The 21,410-nt window shown below is 44.3% G+C and overlaps 1 protein-coding gene and 1 pseudogene across 15 annotated transcripts in view; both read right to left on the bottom strand.

Annotated features, from left to right (window-relative positions):
* Positions 1 to 3,213: 3,213 nt before the first annotated feature.
* On the bottom strand, positions 3,214 to 4,300 carry LOC310796667 (ras-related protein Rap-2a pseudogene; annotated as a pseudogene). The gene has a single exon. The product of its transcript is annotated as a ras-related protein Rap-2a pseudogene (transcript).
* Positions 4,301 to 8,441: 4,141 nt separating this feature from the next.
* mbnl1 (muscleblind-like splicing regulator 1) overlaps positions 8,442 to 21,410 on the bottom strand; it is a 55,560-nt gene continuing 42,591 nt past the window's right edge. For 2 of the 14 annotated variants that reach the window (XM_083658895.1, XM_083658901.1), the window contains exons 3-12: positions 21,170 to 21,385; positions 20,606 to 20,860; positions 18,657 to 18,896; positions 17,432 to 17,485; positions 16,021 to 16,171; positions 15,038 to 15,073; positions 14,108 to 14,193; positions 13,564 to 13,608; positions 12,718 to 12,789; positions 8,442 to 12,009 (exon numbers count right to left, since the gene is read on the bottom strand). In XM_083658895.1, coding sequence (XP_083515021.1) covers positions 12,733 to 12,789; positions 13,564 to 13,608; positions 14,108 to 14,193; positions 15,038 to 15,073; positions 16,021 to 16,171; positions 17,432 to 17,485; positions 18,657 to 18,896; positions 20,606 to 20,860; positions 21,170 to 21,385 — 1,140 coding nt within the window. In that variant the 3' untranslated portion in view covers positions 8,442 to 12,009; positions 12,718 to 12,732. The remainder of the gene's footprint in view (positions 12,010 to 12,717; positions 12,790 to 13,563; positions 13,609 to 14,107; positions 14,194 to 15,037; positions 15,074 to 16,020; positions 16,172 to 17,431; positions 17,486 to 18,656; positions 18,897 to 20,605; positions 20,861 to 21,169; positions 21,386 to 21,410) is intronic. The other 12 variants (XM_083658902.1, XM_083658904.1, XM_083658907.1 and 9 more) reach the window with 12 other exon arrangements.

Here is a 21,410-nt window from a genome sequence, read left to right as displayed (position 1 = left end):
ACAGAACATGCATCTGAGACCCAAACGCTAAGGTTATTCCCTTTTAGTCTGCGAGGGATGCAAAGTCATGGATAGTGAAAAAGGTGACAGATACCAGGGCAGACACAAAATCATACATTATGTGCCCTATTTTGGTATGAAAAAGGTGACTGTCACCTAAATGTGACTATTTTGCATCCCTGTCTGCTGACAACCTTTTGCTCAATCACTGAACCTCAACCCATAGATTTAGAAATGAAGTTATGATATAAATAAAGTTCGGGAACAAGGCAAATGCCACAACCAAACACTCATTCAATCATTCAATCAGTCAATCCCTCGTCCCACCTGGATTCAATCATTCGCTCCACCTACATATACGCCCCAAACCAAGATCCTTTCTCACTCTCGTGTGAGGCCAAACTCATCCCTCCCACCCAACCCCTTCATCTTCCATCTCAGCTTAGGAACCACTGGGGATAAGATGGAGCCATGAAGACCATGAAGAGCATCCATCGCCGAGGCACTTCCCCCATCCAGAGCCTCATTCCCCGGGTTCCTTGAGACACCTGCTCATACTTCCATTCAAGTCATCCCCTCATCCCATCAACCCCTTCTCATAAACCATCAATCCATTGTGGCGTGGTCGTAGTTAGTGAACTAATAGGGACTCGGTATAAGAACGTTAGGCTACTTACCCACCCTAGGTACTCAATTACGGTCCTCGAGGACTGGTGTGCTGCTTTCTGTTCCAGGTAGATACAGAGGTGTGGCTCATTAACCACCAGGGGGAAACAAAAACCCACAAGACACCGGACCTCGAGGAGCGAAATTGAGTAATAAAGGACCACCAGTAATAGTGGATTGCACTGATTAGGTCACCTTTAGCCAGAGAGGAGGGAACCGATCAGTGAAACCACTGGAGCGATGGGGTGCACCTAGGATGCAAGCTGAACCAGGTGAACCCAGTTAAGTACCTGGTAGGATAGTGTTCTGGGTCCGCCTTTCGGAGCCTCTTCAAATTGTAATGTTTTTCTAAAGCACCATTTTGCCATATCAGCTTGTTTTGTTGTATATTCCATCGTCATATATGAATTATTCTGAGTGTCTACCAAGCCATCGCTGAACACTGGAAAAAACAACTAATCTGAATCTGAGTGTAAACAATGCCTACATTGAACCTCTGTAAGAAATTACTCCACCCAAACAATATACATTTGAGGCAGAATGCAATTACAAGTACTGTTCCCCCTTTTTTTTTTTTTTACATTTAAAACATATGGGGATGGGGATTGTTTTAGAGTTGTACTTAACATTGTTTGCTGATAGCGGCAACACATTTTCTACCAAAAAGAGCAATAGTGCAAACATGGCCATAGGTTGAATTTGGCAATTTGACCGTGGCTCTGTGTGGTTAGGGGACACTTCAGGCTGCAGCTCATTGGCCAGTCTGAGGAACGGCTTACAAACGCCTGTCTATGTATGGCTGATTAGACTTGGCTCCAGACAGAGAAAGCCCTCTCTGTCCTCCACACACCACCACCTAGAAAACATGCGGCGGCGGGAAAGAGGGGAAAAAGCTCTCCGCAGCTAAACACATTTTACTGGAAACCCTGCCCACTACCCAAACACTGGAAACCCTGCCCACTACCCAAACATCCACTGAGAAGTTTTAATTTGCCTGCGCCATGGTCATTTCATTTACTTCATAACTCACCAAGTCCTATATACTGATAACTGAATGCTATTGCTAGCATAGGATGATGAACAGAGAACGTGAATAGCCTGTGATTATTTTAGTCAAGGCATACCACATCTATAACCACATGACATCTGAAAACCAACATTTGATCAGTCTCTAGTTGTGTGTTTGAAACAAGAGTGACTTCAAGGATGAATTGGCTCCAAATAATGTTTCATTTCAAAGCAGCATTAACAGTAAAACCTTTGCTTTGTCAGCACAGAAACAAGCACAGCACACAAGTGTTACATAAACTGCTTTTTGTATTAAAACTCTTTCAAACCAGACGAGTGGGTGGTAAGAGGGTTTTTGTCCAAGGAGAAAATTACAATAAAGTCAAAATGTCACATTTTTAGAAAAACAAACAAAACAAATCTAGACAACAAACAGACATGGCTTGCCATTCAGTGAACCAAAATCCTAGTGGGTTAAAGTTGATTGTGTCGTTTGTGGTGGACCAGTACCGCTGGAAAAGAGAAGGCCTGTATCATTTCGACCTGAAACAGTAGGTCCAGCTGCTTCCAGACTGCAAGAGTAAAAAGAGGAAGAGGCTCCCCCCCCCACCCCCACACTTTGACCCCAAGTGAAAATAGAACGTTTCGTGAAAACGGCGAAAAAGTTCTGATTGCCATCAAGACGCACTGCAGAAGAAGTAGGGCTCATCAGTTGGCACAGTCACAGGAATTGTTCTTAGGAAGGCACTTGACATGGGGTCCTGGTGTTCCCCATGCAGCGTCAGCAATGCACCAAGGTCCTTGTTTGTGTGCACACTGAGGAGGGACACCGTCAGCTAAGTGCAAGTTTCGTAATAAATCCACCTTCACCAAAACAGAAAGGGAACACATGTATAGGCTGAATGCAACGCCACAGCTTGAAACAGTTATTTCAGTAGCCTCCTGGGTCATACTCGCTCTTTGTGAACTTGTAGAGCGCTCCGATGGGATTTGAATGTCCTATGCAAGGCTTGAGTCGTGGGCGAGAAGTTATGATTCACAATACTACAATGCAAAGAGTTTAGGGCCACCTCTATTTCATGTCAGCCCCCCAAAGAAAAACACAAAAACAAAAATGACGAGCCTAAAAAGTGACCAATCCCAGCTCTACCAGGGGGAGTTGGCATGGCAAACCCCATCTCCAAAGACAGATGGACCCAGCCCAGAAGATGTAACAGTACAACTCAACACTAACCAAAAAGCATTACACATTTCCATAAGCAAAAAAAGAACAAGAAAATAAGTGTCTCTTAGGTTTCACAATAAGACATTCCCATTGAGGCACATTTCCAGAGAAGTGTCAAATACAAAGCTATAGCCTATATATAGGCTACACACACATATATGTATACAGTATACATGTGTATATACTGTATAGCCTACTGTATACATACACTATATATATATATATATATATATATATATATATATATATATATATATATATATATATATATATATATATATATATATATATATATAAACATTCAAGTACTTTGTCATGTAAACACTTTTCAGCCTATATTATACATAATCGATTGTTGTCGTCGATTTTGTTTGTGTGCAATAAGACAACAGTGTGAGGAGGAGAAAATACTTGCAAAAAGCCTGCGGTCGATTTAGAGAGGGCATCATGGGTTATTAACAAGTTATAAAACAAGGCTTTAGGAATAGTATGTTTGGATTCAGCCTGGATACACAATGTTGTTGTTGTTGTTGTTGTTGTTTATATATATATACTTTTTTCTTTCTTTTAAAGCAGGACACATGAACAGCACTGATTGCCGCCACTGGGAACAGTAGAATAGTTCATCTGCCTGACTATCTCTGCGAAGAGCTCGTCGACCGAGCCTTTATTTTTGGCTGAAGTTTCGATGAACGGGCAGCTCCAGTCCTGGGCCAGCGCCTTGCCTTCCCCGGAAGAGACCTCCCTCTCCCCCTCCAGGTCCACCTTGTTCCCCACCAAGATCATGGGCACCCTCTCGTATCGTTTCACCCGGATGATCTGATCGCGCATGGGCTTGATGTCCTGGAAGCTCTGCTGGTTGACCAGGCTGTAGACCAAAATAAAGCCCTGGCCGTTTTTGATGTACAGGTCTCGCATGGAGGCGAACTGCTCGGTGCCCGCCGTGTCCAAGATCTCCAGCACGGACGGGGACGAGTCCACCTCGATCTCCTTCCTGTAGAAATCTTCTATCGTGGGGTCGTACTTCTCGATGAAGGAGCCCGTCACGAACTGGACAGTCAACGCGGATTTACCGACTCCGCCCGATCCCAAAACAACCACTTTGTACTCCCTCATGGCTGTTCAGCAGAGACAGCAGACACCTCCTTTCCTTCCACGAAGCCTCTTTCCTTCCCACCCGCTGGCCGTGGCCGCCCCGATGTTTTCAGACCGAGCTGGCCTGGAAGGCAGCCCTCTCGCTCGGATAGGAGTCGAATCCCTCGCCTAGGCTTGTCGTCGGTGCCCGTGGATTACAGAGCAGATGAGAATGGCCGTTGCTAGACATTAGTGGCGTAAATTAAAGCACATTTTGATTGCACGTATTGTGCAATGGTGCTGGGAAGCGTCAACGCTTCTCCTCTGCTCTAGTCTCTTGCTTGGCGTTTCCTGCCCACATCCTCAGCAGCGCGAGAGCCGAGGCTCAGTTCCGTTTTCTTAAAGGCGCAGTCATCCCCCAAACCTCAGTCAACGCAGTCACATCACCTGCTCTGCGCATGCGTGTCTGTGGCCTGTCTGACCTCTACTCTCAGCAAGAGGCCCTGTAGAGCTATGGTAATTAGACAATCAATTAAGCCAAAAATAATGCATTCATTTATTTTGACATATTTATATGTCAGCATACTTGTAACATGGGCATAACCTGAACTCTATCTTAAAGCAGTATGACGTTCTAGCAGTTTCAAGAAAATCAGTATTTCCTCAATATGCAAAATTATGCAGATGTGCTCCAAAAATCTAACCTGATTATCTACTCAATTTCCCCTCAGGGATCAATAAAGTGATTATGATTCTGATACTCTATAGGCGGGACCTGTGGAATGAAGTTTCTATTATCTATTGCTCTGTAGTTATTCTTGTGTTCACAATAATGTGTCTATCACACACAGCTAGACACCACCATGATGCCCCACATACTTGTTGGCAGGACATTACAATGATAATAACTACAAGTTAACAGTAAACATGTACTCCTCATGAATGATTCAGTTCCTAATAATAATAATAGGCCAACATTCACATGTCTCCTAATGTACATTTATTGTTGGAATAGTAGCCTATTTAGCTGAAGGTAGAATGATACATTAACTACTAGAGTTAATACTACATACTACATACTACAGCATGCGGTAGGACGCGTCATCAGTGATGTTATCTGGGGTCGTAAGGTGTTTCGGGTCTCTCAACATCATACACCCTCGCCCAGTAGACCCAGCCGAGGCCAATTAAGACCCCGACTCGCGTCCCAGAAGCCGCTCACGGATCAGCCTTCCTACTCTGTCTGCAACGTTGCCCGCGGAAGGGCCAAGCGAGAACGCCCAATCCGCTGCAATAGAGCTAGTGCTACGCCGCAGTATTGGCACTTCGGTGCATGGAGGATCTAGGCTCTGTGGGTAACTCCCGGTGTCATGCCGAGTTTTGTACCCCCGCCGAGAATTGCACCCCCACCATATTTTGGGGCTGTTTTAACTTAAAAACAGGGATGCAAATGTCGGCAGGTAAAAATCACCGAGATTTGCACCCCCCTCCATAAAGCCAGGAGAGATCCCCGGGTCTCGAGGTAATCTGTACCCGGATTTTAACCACCAAAGTCGGCTTCCATGAGCCAGAAAAGAGCCCCAAGCATGGAAGTCACCTCCACGTGGATCTAATGCATCAAGTCGGTCTCCGTGAGCCAGGACAGACCCCCTGGCTTGGAGATCACGTCTACCAACAATTATATCATTTTTAAACAGTTAAGTTTCCGTATAAATCATTACAATATGCTCCCGGAAGGTGGGGATGCAATTCTCGGCGGGGGTGCAAAACTCGGCATGACACCGGCCGTGCTCCTCCTTCGTCTCACCAGACCCTCACGGGGCAAAGGCAATCCAGAGGCAGAGAGGATGCCTCAAGGATGCCTCAAGAGAGGGCCTGTGCGCTGCACGTCATTCGCCTGCGCCGGGACCTCACTCTAGCCTGAAGGACCCCAGGCCGCGCCGATCTTTGCACAGATTTTCAGGAGGCTAATCCGTAACGTTTGTGGATTTCTCCCTCACGAGAGAGCCAGGATGGGGTGCTAAACCCGTCCCGTACCGAATGCCGTCTCTCCGACCGTCAACTGTCTCTCCAGCTTGTCACCAAACTATACTTGGTTGTCACCTAGTCTTTCCTAAGTGTCACTGGCCAGGGCAAGCCAGGATTCTGTTTTAAAATACATACTACAGCATGCGCTAGGACGCGTCATCAGTGATGTTATCTGGGGTCGTAAGGTGTTTCGGGTCTCTCAACATCATACACCCTCGCCCTCTCTTGCTTGGCATTTCCTGCCCACATCCTCAGCAGCGCGAGAGCCGAGGCTCAGTTCCGTTTTCTTAAAGGCGCAGTCATCCCCCAAACCTCAGTCAACGCAGTCACATCACCTGCTCTGCGCATGCGTGTCTGTGGCCTGTCTGACCTCTTCTCTCAGCAAGAGGCCCTGTAGAGCTATGGTAATTTGACAATCAATTAAGGCAAAAATAATGCATTCATTTATTTTGACATATTTATATGTCAGCATACTTGTAACATGGGCATAACCTGAACTCTATCTTAAAGCAGTATGACGTTCTAGCAGTTTCAAGAAAATCAGTGTTTCCTCAATATGCAAAATTATGCAGATGTGCTCCAAAAATCTAACCTGATTATCTACTCAATTTCCCCTCAGGGATCAATAAAGTGATTATGATTCTGATACTCTATAGGGAGGACCTGTGGAATGAAGTTTCTATTATCTATTGCTCTGTAGTTATTCTTGTGTTCACAATAATGTGTCTATCACACACAGCTAGACACCACCATGATGCCCCACATACTTGTTGGCAGGACATTACAATGATAATAACTACAAGTTAACAGTAAACATGTACTCCTCATGAATGATTCAGTTCCTAATAATAATAATAGGCCAACATTCACATGTCTCCTAATGTACATTTATTGTTGGAATAGTAGCCTATTTAGCTGAAGGTAGAATGATACATTAAAAGTAAATCTTCAATCCATCTATCTATCTATATATAAAATTTAGTATGTGGGCTCTGTCCACTGTTTGTTTCAAGTTCTGTGTTCGGCCACAGCGATGCCGTTTTACGTGCGATCGGGCTGAAACTTTCAGGGGGTGTAAAGGGCACCCGTGCGGGTGACCTGACAGAGCCAGATTTTTTAAGGCTGATTGCCCTAAGGCTGAGGCTATAGTTCAGTGACGATGTCATCAGTGAGGTCATCAGTCTGAGGCTAAAGTCATGGGAGTATAAGTAGGTAGAATCGGGGAGGAACCAGATGGAGACGATGGCTTCCGCCCCTGGGCTGTTAATTAGGTACTTATTGCCCTAATTGTCATCAGTGATGTCATCCGTGATGATGTCATCATTGATGTCAGAGAGCAGGCAAGGCCGCGACGCACAGTGGTCATCAGTGATGTCATAAGAGCAAGTGAGCCCACACAGCGAACGAGCTGGAGGGCGGGCGAGGGAGCAAGTGAGCTCGCACAGCGGTTGAGCTGCAGGGCGGGCAAGGCCGTGCAGCGGCCGAGCTGTGTATGCAAGCTGCAGGGCCAGCTCGGCGAGCTGCAAGGCGGGTGAGTCCGCACAGCGGGCGAGCCTAGGAATCGAGCACGAGATGCCTAGTATATTAAATCAGCACTAACTGAAGTGTCTCATCTTCAAAACACATTTTGGAAAGATTAAGTGCAGTCTGTGATTACTCATTGTGGTGATGACTTCTGTCTGACCACATTTTGCATGCTGTGTCTTGTCAAAGTAAGTAACAACAGGTTCTTCCATAGTTGAGTAAATGATAGCATATTAGTTTTCTTCAGAGGGATGAAGGTATAAGGCCTCATCAAATGTAAAAACTCCAATCTCCAAATGAAGTACAAGCACCTCAAACTACTTAAAGGGCAATACAGTTTAACAATTCACATCTGTACTCGAGTGACTCCACAACCCAGAGAATAGAGAACTAACATCCATGGGGTCATCGAGTCGCAAATCTGGAACTGCCTCGTATGAATGGCCGGCTGGTTTTGTTGAGCATCATCAGTTCTGACCCAGATAATGCTGCATACTCTGCAGGAAATTGAGAGGAATCAAGATAGCCTTTCTCATGCGTCTTTAATCATTCTCTATGGGTCTTGGTGACATCACACACTCTCAAGGTGAAAACAGTTGTTCACAGTTCATGATCACAAATATCAAATAGATTGTCCCCTTACTGTGCATGAGAACTTGGCCAAATAATTCTTAGGATTTAAACCTGTCTGGCATTACTGTAGGCTACCAGACGGGCGGGGTTCACCAAAACAACAATGTTGGGTAATATAAGCGGTCACTAAAACAAATGTTCAAGTTTGCGGTCAAATCCTTTCCTGTGGTTATTGATTATCTGAACATTCTGGCATTCATTGTATTGTCCTATGTGGCTCTCATTTGCCACCTATATGACCCCCCCCCCCCCCACACACACACACACAGTGACCACACAACTGTTGCATGAGCAAATCAAATATTGTTTTATTCAGATTTTTTTTCATCCATACAGCAAGAGTCAATTATGGCAACAATAAAATGTGCATAAACAAATCTGAAGACAGAATAGTACATTATTGTGTGGCAACTATTAGCAAATATGTAATTGGTGGTTGCACTTACAAGTAAAAAGCAGTCAAAGCGTACATGTGCCCCCAGCAGGGAAGAGAAACCTTGGTTCAAGCCAAGAGACTGAACATCTGGTTTGGAGAAAATGGTGCTTTGGTTCTATAGCAACTATACAGCGACCTCTAGTCACAAAAGTGTTGACCTTGACTGGAGACCGTTACATTCATTTCAAAGACTAATTTGCCAATATGCATTTGGTATGGTGAGCCTTCACCTGCTGAGTGCACAGCTATGATAGCAGGAACAATTTCCTGGGAGTCAGTGTTGACTGTAATTATATGGCTATGATGAGATAAAATATCTGGGGTGGATGGGTGCTAATATCTTGTAATTTTCTTTACATAACACGGTTGCTTGGAAAATATTTTATCACACAAGAGTAAGATGACTTGTTTTTGAAGTATTATTTCTCCCCAATGTGGATGTTATTTATCTACTGTATGTGTAATTTGAAAAATATATTACTGTGTACTTTGTAATCTGAATGCGTTATCTTTCCTTACATATCTATGCAGTTTTTTTTGTTTACATGTTTGTTCTTTTACATGCAGTCAAATCAAACTATAGAAGAATACAAATTTTAATAGTTTCATGTATCAACTGTACCATGGGAGCAGCAATACTGCGTGACCAAGTCCAACAACTGATATATGGACATCATCTGATATGTCGTCCTACAAGAGGGGTGGAGTTAGCATGACATGGGGAAATCTACTCCCCTACAACATTCCCTGGCAATACTAGCCACTGATAAAATAAGCCGAAAAGCGCATATAGCTTTCTCTGAATGCATTGGCCAAGAAACTAGTGCCCTTCTTTGCAAGCAATTTTTTAGCTGGTCTTCTAATTTAAGAATTTTAAATTAATCTAACAAAATTCCTTATAATTATAGATCTTTTTTATTCAAAATAATATCTCAATATGATACATGTTTTTTCTCTGTTCATTTGACTATATACAGGAGTGCAAAAAGTCAACCTTCGTCCCTTAGGTTAGAACTCATCATCTGCAGCATTGCTGACTTCACCCTTCTGGGCAAGTCTTTGCTTTCTCACACCTAATCTCACTATCCACCAAACATCCAAAGACCCGTCAATCTCACTGTTCATTTTGGCCTGACATTCAGGGCAAACTTAAGAAATATTAAAACAAAAGTACATCTCTTTTTTTGAAATGGATACAGTAGAAAATAATTTTTACTCTAAAACATGGACAATCTATATTTCAATACAATATATTTTCAAACGTGATCTTGACATGTTACAAGGAAAATTTAAGTTGGTTAAAACATTAGTCTTTTTGTCTACTCAGAGGTGCTGCAGTCGCAGCAAATTAATTGTTCTCATTCCTTGTATCAAAAAGTCTTTCATCAACAAAATTAATTGATAATGTAACATCAACTAAAAAGAGACATCCAGCTATATGAATGAAGTGAATATTTAAAACTGACTCAACACATTATCACTTATATGGTTTGAAAAAAGTTATGAATGTCATACTACCTCAAAATCTACAACGGCTATATCAATGTTGTCAAGTAATATATAGTAAGGCAAAAAAATCTACAACTACATACCTCAAATAGATTCAAATCCTTAAGTAGTACATAACACATAAGTTCAATGAAATTTAAGAGAGTAATTGTTACTTTTACATAGAGAGAGAAAGAGAAAGAAAAAGATCATAAGCGGCATGTGAGAGAACTATAAAACATCATTGGCGTTCTTTACCTGCATGGTGATTGAAGGTACATTTGATTGGGCTGGGACCCACACTTGTAATCTAAGGCTTCGTTAGGTACATTACAATCGGTAAAGACACACTACACACCTCTGCGAGAATGGAAAAGGGAAGTGGTAACTGACAGTTGAATGAAAAGATAAACGTGTTTCCCCTTAATTGTTTTACACCTCTTAGGACATGCTTCAGTAACCCTTCGTGAATACGATTGAGAGGAACAAACTGTGCTTTGGTTTCCATCGTCAGACCTAAATGTGAAGTTGAACCTCCCTGTTTTGAGAGGAAATACAAGTCAAATGGAGAATGCGTTGTATTTCCTCCCAAGTGAAAGTTCACATAGGATGGTTGTGAAATTAGAGCAGGGTGACCAGACAAAACAATCATTCAAGTGCACATGTGGTTTAAATGACCTCAATAGACCTTTGGGCCTTCTGGTGGTGGTGTTGTTTTGATCAACACATGGTTCAACAGTGCTTCTCACACACACACAGTTTTAAAGTCCCTCTTCTTTAAATAGGGGGAACAAGGTAACACAATCTCAACTGAAGCTACACCCTCCACTTCACCGGGCTTTAGAGTCAATGGACTTTATCTCAACAGATAAATACAACATTTACTGTAAGTCTATGCAAAAGAAGCGAAAGAAAACCCGCTAGGAAAAAAAATCATCCATTTTCTATTTTACTAGGAGAAATGAAAAAAAGAAAAAGAAAAAAATGGAGGGGACCCCCCCATTTCTAAAACTGATAACTAAGAGAAATGAAAAACATTAAAAAAAAGGCACTCACAACCGAGATTCTGCAAACAAAATAATAATGATAAAAAAAGAGCCATACAAAACATTTACCTTCGGTAAACAGAATAACACTGCTGAGATAACACTCTGGTTTTAGCTGTATGGCCTTGATGGCACATGACAAGTTAAGAAAAGCTAGCCTGGCTGTGCTTTCAAGGTACACAGGTACGTTGGTTTACCCAGAACATTCATATGTCCAAGACCCTCATTTCAACATCTAGTTTCACTAGTAGCCGTAAAAACACAATACTGTACATGCTTAATCATTTTGGCGAAGAAAATTCCTGTTAAAATCATTGTGCCTTTCAGATTTCGATTCAAATTCAAGGTGCATGTTTGCATTTCGCTTGTAAACCATGAAATTATGGCTATCAATTAAAAAAATAATAAAGCAGAACAAATAAAAAAGGAAAGAAAAATCTTTCTTGGTCTACTAACGTACCAGCACTGTATGTTGCGATGATGCAACCGAGGTCTTGACCTTCTGTGTGTGCAGTAATGATAATAATTAGAACAATTTGAGCTATGATTTAAGTCAGACACAGAGGTGTCATGTGAAAGTCCCACAGGGGGGGACAGACACACAGACCCTGGCACCGAGATGTCCCCTTCCCCCGGCTGGACGTTGACTTTGACAACAAGGAGGTTGGTGAGGTTGGCTCTTCTTGACATTGATGATATGTGGGTGAATGGCACAGACCATGTGTTGCACCCTAGATGTTTCCATGCATGATGAGATCATCATTGTGGACCGGCTAAGAGATGGCAGACTCTCCTTGTCCCATTGCTTGACATTCTGAACGTTATGTACATAAAGGCTGAACTCTTTTGGCTTGGACGGTGCCAGCACACATTCATTTGATCTGCAAGAACACAAGAGGACAGGTGTTTCAGGATAAGATGATAATAATAATAATAAGACAAAAAAGTATAAGGCCTAGACTCTGTGCACACAAAATCAAGAAATGGTCATATTCTTTTGTTTTTTTATGATGTCCCCCCCCATTTTCTCCCCAATTGTCCTTGGCCAATCCCCCCCCACCCCCTGCTGCCCCGGTCGCTGCTTCACCCTCTGCCGATCTGGGGAGAGCCGTAGAGTAGCACCATGCTTCCTCCGGCACATGCGTAGTTGCCAGCCGCTTCTTTTCACCTGACAGCGGGGAGCTTCACCGGAAGTACGTAGCACGTGGGAGGATCACGCTATTCCCATCAGTTCCCTTCCGCCCCGACCAGGCGCCCCGACCGACGAGAGGAGGCGCTAGTGCAGCGACCAGGACACATACCCTCAATCTGGCTTCCCACCCGCGGATACAGCCAATCGTGCCTGTATGGATGCCCGACCAAGCCGGAGGTAACACGGGGACGCAAACCTGCGACCCTTGTGTTGGTAGGCAGGGAATCTACAGCTACACTACCCGGACACCCCAAAAAAGGTCATGTTCTAACAACAGGAACATGAATGTCAAGCTGGTGCAAATGTGATTCAGACAAAATGGACGATCTTTATAATGAACACAGAGAGAGAGAGAGAGAGAGAGAGAGAGAGGGTAGGGATTAAAATGGGAACTCACTGTTCTTGAGAGGAACTACATTTGAGTCAAGTACTTGTGACTACTCAGATGATCTGCAGATATTATTGGAATCTGGGGGGCAGAGACAGAGAGAGATCAAATGAAATATCCCGCACCTGAAACATCTTACTCGGACACTGGCCCACAAAAATATCTAACAAACATCAGCATAATGTTTTTAAACCACGTCCTCTCACAGTGAGATGTGCTCATTGCTGAAAAAGGATGAAGATGACAAGATAGAAAAGCAATTTGGTTACAGTTGTGCCACAATTCATCCAGGCATGTCAGGGGGAGACATATGCTAATATGAATCAACAGAGGAAGGGGACGGGGACGGGGAGGGGACTGAAGGGAAGGGAGAGATGAGGGGCACAGAAGGTAACAGTCAGTGAGGTGGCTTCCCCATGCAAATCCAAGTCCTCCAGCTTGTTGACCTGCACACCTCAATACAATGCAGAAACCTGGCCCTTGGACCAACAATAGTGACATGAAGATTGATCATACTGACTTTTTTCACTGGTCATATTACTCTTATATAACTGTGTAGCTCTGCTTACAAATGCCTTCAAAGAAACGTGAAATTGACTTGAACTCTTCTGACAGACAGCAATAATGGATCTGTTGTTCTGACTGTGACAATGATGAGTATGTCCAGCTTTTAAACACTCGGGATGTGGTACAGCTATGCCTTATGTGCTGGAAGCGACAGCAAAAAAAAGACAAAAGCCAAGCACCAAATGGGCACAGATAGCAACTGTTGCACAAACTGTGCGAATGGCTCGTTAAAAAAATGGAACAAAAACGACCTCATTTATACATACATACTACCTCATTTATACATACCAATTGCATGTATTCGTTGGTAGTCAACTTTGATAAGGAAGAGTCCTCAAAATGGGAAAGGACAAAAATCGAGGTTAAAATGAGGACAAACATTGGATGGAATACAGTATGCTTCTCTAGAAAGACAGTTAGACACACCCAGTATTGTGCTTACACTTTGAAAGGATATCCATTTTGGAACTTCTCATAGTATGAAATATATATGTACATGACTCTAATACAAAAGTGTAGGCCAACAAGAGGGAGTACCGCCCCGTCCCCCGCCCACCCCCAGCTGTAAGACACAAGCATCCCCAGATCATTCATGTGCATTGAAAGACAGAGATGAGAGAGGGAGAGAGAGATAGATAGATAGATAGATAGAGAGAGAGAGAGAGAGAGAGAGAGAGAAATACTTAGATAGATAGAGAGATAGATATGTAGATAGATAAATAGATAGATAGATAGATAGATAGATAGATAGATAGATAGATAGATAGATAGATAGATAGATAGATAGATAGATAGAGTGAAAGAGAGACAGAGGGGCAGTAGAGGTGCAAACCTGATTGGTGGAGGCAGTTGCGAAGGGGCTTGTGGCAGATGTGGAGGCTGCAGACACGGCTGGATTACCACCGTGCATCATGGGAACTTTTTTGGAGGGAAAATCATGTAAGCAAAAAAATCCACAGAGGAGCAGTGTAGCCAGGTACATAGCAGGCAAATTGAGAAGGAGAAGGAGGGAAGGCATCAGACGGGGGTTCAATGTAAAACTGGTTCCCTGTGATCCCTCTGCCAACATCGACAAAAGCTCTTTACGTGAAAAGTTGCCATAGCCGTTAGCAGTAACTTGTCACATTTGTGTGGATTAATAACGAGGTGACCAAATAGTTTCTTGGTAAACACCAGATAAGAGCTTCTCAAAAACGATATATAATCAAGTGCTAATCCAGTCATAAGAGTCAAATGGAGTCATCAAGGCAGAGAGAGATAAGGGGGGCAGGTTATAATTGAACTCCCTCAGCTTTTAAATGTTTTCAAAAGGGGTGGGGGGTGGGTCAACAGGTGTCAGGTTAAACCAGCCAAAAGCCAAGGGGGCCAAAAGAGTTGAGAATGGGCAGAGACGTGGGGGTGGTCAAGCAATATATGTACATAGAAATAACAAAACAAAAGTCAATCAAACAGACAGTATATATAATATATATGTTATAACATATAACATTTCACTATCGCAATATTTGTCCTTCCTTATGTGGACACAAATGCATCAAATCACATATTATATCTTCACGCAACCAACACTGTGACTCTCAAGTCACCAAAAACCCACATCAAAAGCGCGTAGTGGCTGTGTCAGAAGCTAATTCTGACACGCAAATGTCATGGGGTACCTCAGGGGGCCCCGCCCCCTTTAGATGTGCCGGTTAGATTTTGATGACGTGCGAGTCACAGACAACAGGTTACATGTAAGTGAAGAAGGAAAGCTGGAACCTACCAACACTGGCTGCAGGTGTCATGCACAATATTGAGCCTGCCCATCATGCAGTGCAACAGGAAGTGGATTGGATAGGGAAGAGAAATCAAAACAAGCCCATCACAAGGTTCGTTAGAGTGAGGGGAGAGATAAGTTGGAAAAAAAAGGTTAATATCTCTTGGGGACAAACACAGTCATCAGTGATTGGACAAGGCGAAATGGTGAACTCATAATAAGGTCATTGGTTAATCAAATGATAGATTCTGAATCTGAACTTTTGTCTGAAGTGCAATGCATATGAATGTGTAATACACCAAGAGGGATAGTGCTTCATGATTATCAAGTATTAAACATTACACGCACACTCTAGACAGAAGTGAGAAGAAGAACAGCAGCTGTGTACAGAAGCCAGAATCAGCCTACTGTTTGCTGCCAAACTGATGCATTGGGTACAGTGAACCAACCCATCCAGCCCCATTCATCCCAGCCCAAGCCAAAGCCCCCAGCGACAGTATGCCATCAAAATCCAAGTGACCACCACCATCAACACCTCACTCTAACCCTATGCCTTTCTCTCCATAAGATCCACATGTTCCTCACTCATCCTGCATTTAGCAGTAAAACACCCTATGGAGTGATGTAGAGGCAGTTAGTAAGCAACAATACAGTCTACCCATTTCTATACACAGAGTGGCCATGCAGTCAGTGCCATACAAAGCGCAATGCACTCTGGGTTGAAGCTTTTGAAGCAACTATAGATTTGAAAACTGTATCCCCGCTGGCCTAGAATCAAATGCAGCTAGCTAGAGCTTTCTCTCATGCATCCCCTACTTGCTATCTAGCTCCCCACTGAGTGGACAGTGTCCATATTCTATACGACAAGCTGTGCTGATGAACTGCAGTCTAATACTCTATGTCCACCCAACCTCAGCAGAGCAGGAGCTGGGTTACACTGATCTAGGATCCTCTGGGTCACTGGGTGGTGGTTGGAGTCAGAGCCATACCTGACGGGAGGAACTGCTGCTGAAACTGCATGTTGGCCAGGGCCTGTTGGTACTGTTGGTACATGCCGGTGTTAAACATGGCAGAGGCCCCGTTGGCCTTCTCCAGGGCCTGCCGTTTTGGCATGGGAGCCATGACACTATGGGGGATGCCCTGCCCAGCCAGACGGAGGGAGGGAGGGGAGTGAGAGGGAGAGAGAGAGAGAGAGGGAGGTGCGTGGATGACAGAGAGAGGCAAAAACGGGAAAGAAAGCAAAACAAAACAAAACAAACAATGGTACATACGTTAGAGGCCATCGTACAAACAGCAGCACAACATCCTTGTGTGTACTACAACAACAACAACAACAACAACAACATCATCATCATCACATCATCATCATCATCATCATCATCATCATCTCGTCATTAGCAAGCAAGCAGCAGTCTGACACAAGTACTACACAAGCAGGAGCATGGTGCCTACAGGAGCTACTGGCTAACAAGCATTCATATCATATCCATCATTTTATCAGGAAGCTTACTGGGATGATTACTTTGTAACTCCTAGGGCTGACTAGATGCAAGAGAAGCAAGCATTAACTCTTCAAACAATAAGGCTGCTAAGAAGAGGTGGAACAGATAGGAAGCACAGAGAGAGGGAGGCTGCACTGCTAGCTCCATGATAAACTGTGTAAGCCATGTTTAAGTGATGGTTCACTCCCATACAGATGTCAACAATGGTCTCAGGCCAAGGGGGTGAAGCGCCAGCCGTTGGAGATATTTGCCAGTTGTCAATATTTACACCATATAAATATGCGGTAGACGAATTTTATCTTGGCATGAGGCCATTCTTGAGGTCCGCGTATTTGTGGCAAGGTTTGATGATGGAGTGAACTATCATTTGAACGGTAGTATAATCATCTGTTATGGTGGGGGTCACTCCTGTATGATTTTACAGACTGTTCCCCTGTAGCCCCCCACCCCTATCCATCTGACATGCACTACAGTAGGAACACATACATGCACACAGCTGACTGAGCCGCTCCACAACACTGAACATAGACTTTGGACGTTAGACTAAAAGCCATGCCACCAGTATAAAAGGTCTACTTCCCTAGCCCTCACTGACTGTTGTTAGATAAGCTAGAGGTGATGAACTGATTGTGGCTCCTATCACAAATTCCATCTTTGAATTTGTGTCTTTTGTTTAGGTGAGTTTGACATGACCACACGCGGTTGTTTGGTGTTGGATGCAACCTAAGCCTGAAAGCCACAATCACTTTATCACTGGCAAAAATGACAGAGCAACAGGAGGAAGAAACAGACATTGCACTGAGACAACGACAACAAAAATAGCTATAGGTATCTTTGGTTAAAACATTGCTCTACAACAAAGCCACATGCCAAGCTAAAAGGTGAAAGGTCATAGTACCAGGTCAAAGGTTGCGTCGAGGGGTCGCTTCAGTGATTTGACAGCCGACTGAGTCTTAATTAGCAGGCAGCGAGCACATGATGGCAATGGGCCAATGGGGTTCAAGCGCATTAACATAAACCAGCAAGCAGAGGTGCATCATGGGGGCAGCAGTGCAGTTTGGGTATAGGTGAGAAAAAACAAAAACAAATAAAAAAACAAATCATTGGAATGCAATATACAAGGGGATAACAGGACTAAGGCATGCACAGTGTGGACACTAGCTCTACTGCTCAACAGTTATTATGATCATCAATAATCAATGATTACTATCAAATCTACATTAGTTACTGTCACACAAAGATGAATGTAATATAGCAATGACAAAATTATTCAATCAATACTTTAAATGGATCTCACTAGGTGTATTTGACAGAGAATAGTATGAAAGTACAATTGACAGGTTTCTTATGCACTGTGCACATCATAGTCAGTGTCACATTACAATGATTCACCCCCAAGCTCTCTGCCTTGCTTTTATCAATGAGAGCATGTAGAAAACACGTTGATCAACAGACAAGTGTAACTGTACTAGTATTCACAGGTGCTGCTGTTACTGTGCGGCGGGACACTCTGTAGCATACTGGAAAGCACAATGAATCCATTCATGTCAAGAGGACATAAGAGGACATGGAGTAATGGACATAAAGGCTGGTGCCACAGATAAGACCGGTAAGACCAGGCCATCAGAGAGACAGAAAGACACCCTAGGATGAGATGAACAAGGAGCAAGACGGTGATTCTGTCAGACTAGGAAGAGAAAAGCTGAACGCACTCAATGAGATTCATGAACGTTACAATCTATCATTGTCCGATCGTTCTTCATATCATCCCGCTCTGTGACAACTGGTCTTTCAACCTGCTTCTACTCGGGGCAGATTTGACCCAAATCAACATCCCAGTCAGACCTTGGGTTAAAGTGAGACCTGAGTAGAAGCAGAACTGGAAAACCTACATAACCCCGACCAAGAATGTGAGACACTTTCAAAGATCTATCTGAGTGTGATTCAACACATTCCTTAGTGGGCGATGGAATTGACAGTAGATTAGTGTCTATGTGTAATTGTGCTGATATAGACAAACCACTCTCTCAGTGTTAAGGCATGATTCAAAATGGCGCCCTAGCATGCTGTGCGGATGTGTATGCGAAGGAACCATGTTGTAAGATGGTGCCCGGGCTGCTCACCATGGCCGCGGCAGCTGTGGCCTGGTTCACCTGGTGCTGGGCGGCCTTGATTTTGGCCTGCAGATGGGCCGGGGGGTGGAAGTACTTGCACTTTTCCCGGGAGCAGCGTCCCTTGATGTAGTCCATGCACACGGTGACTGTGTTGTCGTTGGTGTCGATCATGGTGCTGTCTGCGGGGTGGGCGAAGCGACAGTCGTTCTCCCCCCGGGAGCAGTTGCCCCTCTGGTACTCCCGACACACCTGGAGACAGATGAGAGGGACAATGAGGAGACGTCTCTTTACACAGACGGGGACACTGCGGGAGGACAGCAGTGCCACAATTCTCCTTTGTGTACGGGCAAAGCGCTTTGTGTAGTTTGTGTCTGTATGTACAGTACGACACCAGAGGGCAGCACCTTCTCTCACATTGGAGGTAGCATAGCATGCACATTCGTTTGGTGTTCTACCCACTCTGTTCATCTGCTCTGGGCATGCCAGCAGTGCAGTGTATGCTTGAACGTGTATGTATAGAACTACATCAAGGAAACGCATTGCATGAATACTTCCCTCAGCGCTGGGGGATCTGCACAATGTGTGGAATGCTTTTTCTGGCACGGTTTTAAAGGGGAAATCATACAATTCTGAAACACTTTGCATTTCTGGGCCTATTATGTTGTTTGGTGGTGCGTTTTTCTTATTCCCGCAGATAACTGGCCAAACATAAATTACATTATGTCCCATTGAGATATTTCCAGCGCAGCAACAGCACAGTTATGTGATTTAAGTTATGTGCCAGTGACTCAGAATCAAAAAGCTTGCTTGATCATTTGTGTGGCAACATTCAACAATCATATAGGGAGAAACCCATCATAGGAGAGGAAGAGATAATCAAGTCCTCTACCGACAGTGGCCTCAATAGACCAGAATGCAACACAGCCGCAAGACAAGTTGCGTTCTGAGTAAGGGCTCCCTTCTTGCAAACCAGAAGAACTCGCTTTCTTGCTCTTACTATCACTATCGCCATCGTTGCTGCTCTCTGCACCAACATGTAAAATCAGCGGCTGAATACAACAATTTCAGGCCTTCTGGGAAATGTAGGAATTCACCAACTCAAGCAGATGTACATGGGGAAGGTCGAGGGAAAGTGGACCCACCACAAAAGTAAACACTTCATCACAAATGAATTGCTCAGTTGTACTCAACATCACATATTGATATATAGCAGTGCAAAAGTATCCAAGGGTGGAATTTTCTTTGAACTGATCTCCTATGGGACAGGTCACTGCTTTTAATATGATTCAGCGCTCTGACACTCTCTTACCAGCTCAGTGGCCTTGTGGTTTGAGTGTCCGCCCTGAGACTGGGAAGGTTGTGAGTTCAATCCCCGGCGGAGTCATACCAAAAACTATAAAAATGGGACCCATTGCCTCCCTGCTTGGCACTCAGCATCAAAGGGTTGGAATTGGGGGGTTAGATCACCAAATGATTCCAGAGCGCGGCGCTGCTGCTGCTCACCGCTCCCCCAGGGGATGGGTCAAATGCGGAGAACACATTTCGCACACTCAGGTGTGTGACTGACAATCGTTGGGACTTTAGGACTTTACTTTAAGAATGTCCCGCAAATGCTCAATGGGGATTGTATCTGCTCGTGTAGGGATAACATTACTATTATGCTCGTTAAGCCACGCCTTGTGTATAGGCTTATTATCAGATTCAGATTCAGATTAATTTATTCAGATTGATGTATTAAGGACTGCACAACAAAGTCGGCAGAATTTGCAGAATTTATCATCCCGGAAGAAGAAAAAAACACAACATGGAATGAAATTGATTGGAGTTTGCCTGGGGCTCTTATAGGGATGATTGGATTCATGCCATGCCATGTAACGTCTCCGTTCCACAGGAGAAAATGTGGGGAAAACCTTTCATGCAGCCTGGATGAGCTGTCTGTCAGTCAGTCAGTCTGTTACCTCCAGTCTGTCTGTCCTCAGCAGCTTCTGGGCAGCGGCAGCAGCGTTTGGGACCTGGCTCATATTGGGGCTTGAGGACATGAGGACGTGGTTGCTGGGGATGATCTCCTGTTGCATCAGGCCTGGTGACACGGGGCCCAGGTAGGGGTTAAAGCCTGCCGCCGCCGCCGCCGCCGCTGCCGCGCTGGCGTTGTTGGCCAGGCCCGGACTCACCGAGAACATGGACTGGGGGTTGGAGGAGGGCGTTAAATAAAGCTGGAGGAAATGAATGAGAGTGAGTAACATGGACACATTAAGATACATTAAGATACACTGTAACATTGTTTGTCTGCGAAGAGACAAGAATCAGCTGGAAGACAATTTGCAAAAGACTGACAAAGCCACGTAGAACATGAGCAACAGCTGCTGTATCTTTTCACACATGAATGTGTAGCGATGTAGGCCTGTCAGCGATAGAAGCGTGTGAGCAGTGTATGCGTGTGTGTGCCTGTACATGTGCTTGGCATGATAGAAGCGTGTGAGCAGTGTATGTTTGTGTGTCCCTGTACATGTGCTTGGTCTCACCATGGGCAGTAGCTGTGGTGTGTTCATACTTGTGTGTCCTCTCACCATAGGTGGTAGCTGCGTGCCGGGCATCATGGCATTGGCAAGCTGCATCTGCTGGGCCAGCATGGCCATGTTCTTCTGCTGGATCAGGTTGTTCCTGCCATTGATCTCCAGCTGGGTCTTTAGGTGGGGAGGAGGGTGCAGGTACTTGCAGTTCTCCCTGGAACAACGACCCTGAAGGGGGGAAGGCGAGTGGGTG

Source organism: Poromitra crassiceps (genome assembly GCF_964638095.1).
Source record: "Poromitra crassiceps genome assembly, chromosome: 23".
Classification (NCBI taxonomy): domain Eukaryota; kingdom Metazoa; phylum Chordata; class Actinopteri; order Beryciformes; family Melamphaidae; genus Poromitra; species Poromitra crassiceps.
This window is presented reverse-complemented; position numbering and strand designations above follow the sequence as displayed.